The sequence below is a fragment of the Raphanus sativus genome, chromosome 3, assembly GCF_000801105.2.
Source record: "Raphanus sativus cultivar WK10039 chromosome 3, ASM80110v3, whole genome shotgun sequence".
Classification (NCBI taxonomy): Eukaryota; Viridiplantae; Streptophyta; class Magnoliopsida; order Brassicales; family Brassicaceae; genus Raphanus; species Raphanus sativus.
In genome coordinates this window covers 284215-293062 of record NC_079513.1, presented here as the reverse complement: position 1 = coordinate 293062, position 8848 = coordinate 284215, and the positions used below count along the sequence as shown (strand labels likewise).

The 8848-nt window shown below is 35.4% G+C and overlaps 1 protein-coding gene and 1 long non-coding RNA gene across 2 annotated transcripts; both read right to left on the bottom strand.

The window, feature by feature from the left end:
• Positions 1-2633: 2633 nt before the first annotated feature.
• On the bottom strand, positions 2634-3290 carry LOC108845969 (uncharacterized). Its single transcript, XR_001948582.2, has 2 exons — positions 2985-3290; positions 2634-2908 (listed from the first exon to the last, which is right to left on the bottom strand). It is a non-coding gene; the product is annotated as an uncharacterized LOC108845969 (long non-coding RNA).
• A 3069-nt stretch (positions 3291-6359) lies between these two features.
• On the bottom strand, positions 6360-7955 carry LOC130509576 (protein SEED AND ROOT HAIR PROTECTIVE PROTEIN-like). Its single transcript, XM_057005726.1, has 2 exons — positions 7708-7955; positions 6360-6868 (listed from the first exon to the last, which is right to left on the bottom strand). Exons 1-2 carry the CDS (start codon positions 7952-7954, stop codon positions 6546-6548), a joined length of 570 nt encoding a protein of 189 aa, XP_056861706.1. The 5' UTR covers position 7955; the 3' UTR covers positions 6360-6545.
• Positions 7956-8848: the final 893 nt, after the last annotated feature.

Sequence of the window (8848 nt, the reverse complement as noted above, 5' to 3'; positions counted from 1 at the left end):
CTCCAGTGCCAATCCCCCCACAGTGAAGAGGTTTTTGATAGAAGTATCCAGATAAATTTTAGGCACAGCACTTGGTTCCAAATCATGAATTCCGGAGTCCAAGCAACCCCCCTCTTCCTTGGGGAGACAGACAGTAGACCACCCTATCTTGGCAATGCTTCTTTTGTCTACACTTCCTGACCACAAGAATCTGGAACAGAGAGACTCGATGGTTTTTATACACCCTTTGGGTAAGATAAATGCGGACATCCAGAAGTTAACCGTTCCAAAATCACCGTTTTTAGCAACTGCAGCCGCCCGCGAACGATAATAGCTTTACAGACCAGGAGTGGAAACGGGCGTTGAGCTTGGTCATCAGCGGCGCATACTCTGAAATTTTCAACTTTCTACTCATGAGCGGGAGGCCTAGATACCTGATAGGGAAGTTACCAGAGGGGAAACCGTAGCTGGAGATAGCAGTGGTTCAACTTGGTCGATTCCCGTTGTAAAAGCTCAGTCTTCGTGGGGTTCATTTGGAGACCCGACCAAGAGGCAAAGTCATCTAGGCACTCCGATATCCCATGGAGGCTGTTACTGGTGCCGTCGAAGAAGACCATAACGTCATCAGCGAACATAAGATGGGAAATCATCAGCTCCTCTGTTCCCGGTGGTATCCAATAGGCCAGCTTCATATCTGGATTTTAGCAGACGGGAAAGGTACTCCATTGCCAGCACAAATAGATAAGGGGACAAGGATCTCCTTGTCTGATCCCTTAGTGCTCTTGAAGAACCCGCCTGAAACTCCATTTACAGATATAGAGAAAGAGGCGGTGGATAAACATTCAGAAATCATCATGATAAAGCTCTCCGGTATACCGAGCGCACGAAGTGAGGCCAGAATGAAATCCCAGCGGACGCAGTCAAATGCTTTCCGTAAGTCGACCTTCAGCATTCCCCGAGGAGACAGGTCTGAGAGTTGTAGCCGTTTACTAGGTCAGTGGCAAGCAAAACGTTCTCTGCTAGGAGTCGTCCCGGAAGAAAGGCTGATTGAGACTTGGATATCATAAGAGGCAGAATTTCCTTCAGCCTAGAAGCCAACATTCTCGAGATCACTTGTATAGCGTGTTGAGACATGATATCGGTCTGAAATCAGTAGGAAGTGAAGCGTTCATCTTCTTCGGAATAAGCACCAGATTTGCCGCGTTCCATTGCTTGAGTAGCCTCCCTGATTAAAAAACTCTAGGACCGCTTCAGTGATCTCAGGACCAATGATTGGCCATGTTGAGGTAAAGAACTCCGCGGAATAGCCATCAGGACCTCCTGTTTTATTCTTAGGCAGCGAGAAGAAGGCTTCCTTAACCTCTTTAGCAGTGAACTCCTTTTGAAACCCAGCCATCTGATCAGTTGAACATGTGAAGTCGAACAGCATATCTAGATACTCTGCACAAACATTTGTGGGGAGACCGGACTGCCCAAGAGGTCAGAGAAGTAGTCCACACATATTTTTTTGAATTCCCTCCTGAGATTCAACCCTTTCCCTGTTTCTGTAAGAAGGAAGTGGATATGATTTAATGCTTGTCTCGAGGCAGCGTATCGATGAAAAAGTGTAGAGTTCCCATCCCCAAAAGAAAGCCAGTTGATCCTGGATCGCTGAAAGAAGAAAGCCGCCTCCGCAGTAGATAATTCTTCCCAGTCCGCCAGCGCTGTTACCTCTGATACAGCATTGCTAGGCGATGGAGCAGAGAGCATTGTGTTTTGAGCCTGGAGTAACTTGTCGTGTGCTAGAGCCGTCTTTTTCTCAATGCCTGAGTAATTCCGACGGCTAACTCTCTGATGATGTTTTTGAGAAGCTTGAGCTTCCTGGAAACTCTAAACATTGCTGAACCTGTAACATTAAAAGTAAACCAGCTGAATAAACCTCAACAAGAAACTCAGGATTCTTTAAAAGAAAATTGTAAAATTGAAAGGGCTTCCTGGTTCTTATTCTGTCGGGGTCTAGAGTGATGGAGATTACTGATGATCTGAGAAGTCCGGACTGCCAAAAAGGCTACAGACGATGGGAAGGAGTTGTACCATTCGTCGTTAACCAGACATCTATCTACACTACAAGAAAACTTGTCTGTTGCAAGGGAAAAAGGCATCGCAATTCCGTTTGCAAATCGCTTATTGCAACATATTTGCGAGCAAACACTTTCCGTTGCAAATCGCTAGTCGCAAATTGAAACCGCTCGCAAAACGCTCGCATATTTGCAACGGAAAGTCTTTCCTCGCAAATTTGCAACGAAACTTTTTCCGTTGCAAATTTGCGACGGAACTGATTTCCTCGCAAATTTGCAACTAAACATTCCTCGCAAATTTAGTTGCAAATTTGCAAGGAAATATTTTCCGTTGCAAATTTGCAAGGAAACATTTTCCGTTGCAAATTTGCGAAGAAAGACTTTCCGATTTCAAATTTACAAGCATTTTGCGATTTATTTGCAAATAATATTTTTTTTGCAAAATTAAATCAATATTTTTTTGTTTTAAAACTGAAAAATTATAAATTTATTATGCTTAAAACTAACAAAAAATAATACTGAAATTAATTGATAAATTTTGTTCGTTATCACAATTTTTTTTAACAAAAAAAAGAAATCACAAATAAATCAAATAAATAAAAATAAAATATTCTTTTATAAATTAAATTTCGGATTACAATAAAAGCCTGTTTACAAATTAAACCAGAAATTAAAAAAAAAAAAATATAAACCCAGAAAAAAAAAACTAAACCTAATCTTCAAGCGCCTCTTCAGGTCTCACCGGATCTCACAGATCTTCTTCTTCCTCTCCCAACCTCAAACCGTGTGACGTGAATCCAACGAGCACCACATCTGCCATAAATCCCGTCGTGTTCCTCCAGCAATTCCAATGACAACCATATCATCTTCTTCTGCGGCAAGAACTTCTTTGTAAAAAACAAAGTTTAAATGAGAACGAAATCACAGAGGGAGAGAGAGAGAGATTACTCAGGAGGAGACGAGGTGGACAGTGACGACCCGACGGTGGTGGTGGAGTATCGTCGACGCCGAGAGATCTTCACACCATTTCATGCCAGCGATGAACAAAGGAGAGAGGAGTAGATGAGATAGAAAAATTACGTGACTGGAGAAGGAAAACCAGATTTGTTTTGGTTTATGTGTCTGTGTTTTGTCAGATCTGTTTGCATAAAAAAGAAATAATGAGAGCTTGAGAAGAAGCACACGTGAAAAAAAGAAGGAAGAAAGAATTTGATCCCTTTGATTAGATTTCATCAAGGGCTGAGATTAGACATTAGTTATCCTTGCCAAATGCTTCTCAACCAATCAGAAATAAGACAAATAAAATAAGAAGGAACTAATATGAACCTTTGGATTGAGTTTAATCAATGGACAAAAATGAATCCTTGTATCAAAAGATTAGCTAATAAAGAAAACTAACTTATGTTTTATTTTTTCTTTGTTATAACTGTTTTTTCTTTAAACTGAAAGTTAATTTATAGTTTGTTTCTAACTGATATGTAATTTAGTATTTTGAGGTTTAAATATGATAATTTATGACTTATAATTTAGTATTTTGAGGTTTAAATATGATAATAATTAGAATTGTAAATATAAATGACTAAAATTGTAAATTTTGGTATTTTGATTTAGAGTTTTTATTATAGTGTATGAGGCTTATGCTTAGATGCTAGAGTGAAAATGTTGAGTTTTAAGGTTTGTGTGTAGAGTTGATGTATTTTTAAAAATATTTATTGACGTAAATGTTAAATATTAAATATATTTTAATGTGTTTTATGGTTTCGTTTGTGGTTTTGTTACGTTTTCGGTAGAGTAATATGTTTCTTTATATTTAGTTTCAAAAATTCTTTTTAAGTAAAAATATATTTTATAACCGTTAGTTGATGTACTTCAAAAATATTTATTGACGTATATGCTAAACACAAAATATTTTATTAAATGTATTATATTACACCAAAGTACTTAACAAAACCCCAAACCGCTCAAGTGGAAAAATATGGTTTTGCAAGGAAATTGCAGGGGATTCCTCGCATTTTCCTTGCAAATTTGCATGGTAATCAAAAACCCTCGCAAATTTGCAATGGAATTGCGAGAGATCACTTGCAATTCCCTTGCAAACTCTTAATTCAATGTGTTTTAGGGTTTCGTTTGTGGTTTTGTTACATTTTCGATGGAGTAATATGTTTTTTTATATTTGGTTTCAGAAAAGTCTTTATAAGTAAAAATATATTTTTAAAAATTCATCTAATTTAATTGATGTATATTGAGTGTATAAGCTATATAGTTTTGATGTTTATACCTTGTAATACTAATTTAAGTGTCGGAAATTAAGCTTATAACCGTTAATTGATGTATTTCAAAAATATTTATCGACGTATATGTTAAACACTAAATATTTTCATTAAATGTGTTATATTACACCAATGTATTTCACAAAAACTCAAACCGCTCAAGTGGAGAAAATATGGTTTTGCAAGGAAATTGCAAGGGATCCCTCGCAATTCCCTTGCAAATTTGCATGGTAATCAAAAACCCTCGCAAATTTGCAATGGAATTGCGAGAGATCACTTGCAATTCCCTTGCAAACTCATAATTCAATGTGTTTTAGGGTTTCGTTTGTGGTTTTGTTACGTTTTCGGTGGAGTAATATGTTTCTTTATATTTGGTTTCAGAAAGTCTTTTTAAGTAAAAATATATTTTTAAAAATTCATCTAATTTAATTGATGTATATTGAGTTTATAAACTATATATTTTTGATGTTTAATATCTTGTAATACTAATTCAAGTGTCGGAAATTTAGCTTATAACCGTTAATTGATGTATTTCAAAAATATTTATCGACGTATATGTTAAACACTAAATATTTTCATTAAATGTGTTATATTACACCAATGTATTTCACAAAAACTCAAACCGCTCAAGTGGAGAAAATATGGTTTTGCAAGGAAATTGCAAGGGATCCCTCGCAATTCCCTTGCAAATTTGCATGGTAATAAATAAACCTCGCAAATTTGCAATGGAATTGTGAGAGATCGCTTGCAATTTCCTTGCAAACTCTTAACTCAATGTGTTTTAGGGTTTCGTTTGTGGTTTTATTACGTTTTTGGTGGAGTAATATGTTTCTTTATATTTAGTTTCAGAAAAGTCTTTTCAAGTAAAAATATATTTTTAAAAATTCATCTAATTTAATTCATGTATATTGAGTGTATAAGCTATATATTTTTCATGTTTAATATTTTTAATACTAATTCAAGTGTCGGAATTGAATTTATAACCATTGATGTAATTCAAAAATATTTATCGACATATATGTTAAACACTAAATATTTTCATTAAATGTGTTCTATTACACCAAAGTATTTAACAAAATCCCAAACCGCTCAAGTGAAGAAAATATGGTTTTGCAAGGGATTCCTCGCAATTTCCTTGCAAATTTGAATGGTAATCAAAAACTTTAGCAAATTTGCAAGGGATTTGCGAGAGATCACTTGCAATTCTCTTGCAAATTCTTAACTCAATGTGTTTTAGGGTTTTGTTTGTAGTTTTGTTAATTTTTCCGTGGAGTAATATGCTTTTTTATATTTACTTTCAGAAAAGTATTTTAAAGTAAAAATATATTTTAGAAAATTCATATAAGTTAATTGATGTATATTGAGTGTATAAGCTATATAGTTTTGATGTTTAGTATTTCGTAATACTAATTCAAGTGTCGAGAATTGAGTTTATAACCGTTAATTTTTGTATTTCAAAAGTATTTATCGATATGTTAAAGATTAAATATTTGCGACGGAATTGCAAGGAATGAATATTGTATTGTAATTCACTCGCGAAGTCCTTGCAAAATTGCAACGTTTTTGCAACGGATCACTCTATCGCAAATTTGCGATGGTTTAGCGTGAATTTGCGGAGTTGCCTTGCAAATTGGTCGCAAATTTGCGAGGAAACTTTTTTGACGCAAATTTGCAAGTATTTTGCAAGAGAATATTTTTCTGTCGCAATACGCTCGCTATTCCGTTGCAATTTTGCAACGGAATTATTCCCTTGCAAATTTTCCTTGCAATAGGAGTGTTTTCTTGTAGTGCTAGCTTCTTAGCTATCGGGGCTGACTTGTTTTTATTCCACCAAGTGAAGGTAGGTCCTCTGTAATTAAGGTCCTCGAGATTGGCATCCTGCAGGCACTGGTTCAGATCTCTGATCCTCTTATCCATGTTCAGGGTAGAGGGAAGGGAGTGCTCCGAAGGGTCACGTATTTGATTAAGATCACCCACCAGCAGCCAAGGTTTTCCATCCAGAGCACAAGCAGATTCAAGAGCGTTTTCCATCCGAAGGGTCACGTATTTGATTAAGATCACCCACCAGCAGCCAAGGTTATCCATTTGTGAAGAAAAACTGTTTATAACTTATAAGACATGATAAATCAATTATAAACAAAGAAAACAAACGCTTAGCTCATTTTCAGACAACATTATACGACGAATCAAACAAAAGAAAAGATTCTTAGAAGACATCATGTTCATCAAAAGAAGGTCTTTAGTAGTAGGTAGGTTCAGAAGTAAAGAAGAAAGGACCAGCCCAGAAAAGCTTGAAACTCTTGTCTTCAAGAATACGGTACTTGCTTAATGACTGTCCTTTCACACCTTTGTTCACATCGGTCGGAAAGTCACAATCAGCGAGTGGAGACTTGTGAAGAAAAACTTTGCACTTAGTCACCATCCTTCCTTCACGAAGCTGTGAAGGAAATAACGTGGCAAAGAAGTAACCTTTAGCATCAGTTTTGCTGCTCATCATTGAGACCGGAACAATCTCTTCCCCATATACGTCTGTCTTCACACATGTAACTCTTGCAGTCGCACCTGAGGTAAACAAACGATTAGTGCCATCCAGTTAAGAGTGTATATGTCGTAGCAAGTAACAATTTTCTTAGGAACGCGTATACATCTGGCTCAGACTTTTCCCTGAGCCCGCAACCAATAAAAACATAATTAACTTTTGTTAGAATCCTAATCACAAGGCGGAGGAACTTTTTAGCAAAAAAAAAAAAGGCGGAGGAACTATATATGTGAAAAAGGATAGGGCAATTTTGTACTCCAATTGTCTTCTACCATTAGAACTAGTCTAGGTATTCAATTTTAGGTTGAGTTTCAGTTCAGTATTTTTTTTTTTAGTTTTCCGGTTCTATAAATTTAGGAACCGTCCTAGAATTTATGAAATTCAGTTTAATTTTGGTTTGGTTATTTTTTATTTTATTTTTGTTCGGTTCTGGTAGTTAAGTTGGGAAACTAATATCGAAAAAAAAATTGGATCTAATTTTGTTCTATTTTCCGATAATTTGGGGTTTTCATGTTGAATATCGAGCAATTCAAATTGTTCAGATAAAAATATTAGATAATTTGAATAATTTTAAATATTTTAATAATTTTTGTAATAATTTGGTTTGTAAATAACATTTTTATAATATTTAAACATTTTAGAATTAAATACAAATAAATATTTTTGGTCCATTTAGATATTTGGGTATCCATTTAGTTCTTATTTGATTATGGTTATCCGGTTGTAGGAGTACATGATCCAATCTTTGATGGTATCCAAACTCAAATTGAACCTCATTTCCAGGTTCTGTTAGATCCTTCTGATCCGGGGAAATGTGTAATAAGATCAGTTCGTTTTGGCTACAAAATAAGTAATATATTACCTTGAATTGGGTAAGATTTGTCACCGGACTTGCACATGATGACACCTTCAACGGCGACCGGAATTAATTTTCCATTCTCGGGGTTTGCTTCATCACCGTAATAAGCAACTGAGGATATGATTAGAGATGAGAAGACAACGAGAGAAGCAGCAAATGAAAGGCGTGAGAAATCCATTTTATTTTTGCTTGCTTTAATTATATGTTGGATTGGAGAAGAAGCAAGTGAATTTTTGAAAACTAGTCTCATGGGGTTTTATATAGGCTAATAGCGTTGACAATGAAGGGTAACTTTCTAATTAATTAGGGTTTAGGATAGACATAACGAGCAACTTGTGATATGAACGTGTATGCACGGCATACAAATATGTAGTGTTATAATGTTTCGACGTGATAGGCATAAAATGGTGTGTGGGGATTTACCACTTCCAAGTTCCAAAGTAATACTATAGGTTAAGCATTCATTACGTCTATTTAATATACTTCTATAGAATATAGTTGATATTATTCTACAAGTAATTGTTTTCTCTGTGATAACCAAAGTATTGTTTTCTTTGATCATATAATTAATTTCATTCTAAAATTTAGTTTTTATCTTTTTTTATTCATTCATAGTAGACAGATTTCACTTTACTTATCATAAACTATACTAGTCTGTGTACGGCAGTGATTTCAAACCCAGACCCTTGCATTTATTTTTGCGGAGGCAAGTATGCACAGCACGGGTTCTCGGAAAATCTTCTAAGGCTAAAGTGAATTGGAACCTTCTCTTGTTCGTCCACCGCTTCAAATACAGTGAAGATTACAAGTTTTGAAGAGTTCATCGAACAAGCTATTCGAAACCGACATAAAAAGTTCCGGTAGTCAAGGAAACAAGGTGAATCCCACATTGTTTTCGTGCTCATCAACAGTTGAAAATGGCAATTGACATTGAAGAATTGTTGCAATGTTTAACAGAATGCATTAAATAGGGTACCTTTGTTCAAATCAATTACAAATCGATGCTTAACTCCCGTTTTCGGATTGGATTAATAAAAAATATTTTTTTTTAACTATAAAACAACAATAGGTATGATGCTAATGCTCTTTTATGCTTAGTGTTGAAAATATATTCTTTGGATTTTGATTGGCTTCCCACAAGTAG

Bases quoted from the DNA above. Each gene is read 5' to 3' on its own strand.
- LOC130509576 (XM_057005726.1), bottom strand. From the start codon at position 7,954: ATGAGACTAGTTTTCAAAAATTCACTTGCTTCTTCTCCAATCCAACAT. The intron at 6,869-7,707 runs GTAATATATTAC...TGTTTACCTCAG, and splicing joins CAAATCTTACCCAATTCAAG to GTGCGACTGCAAGAGTTACA.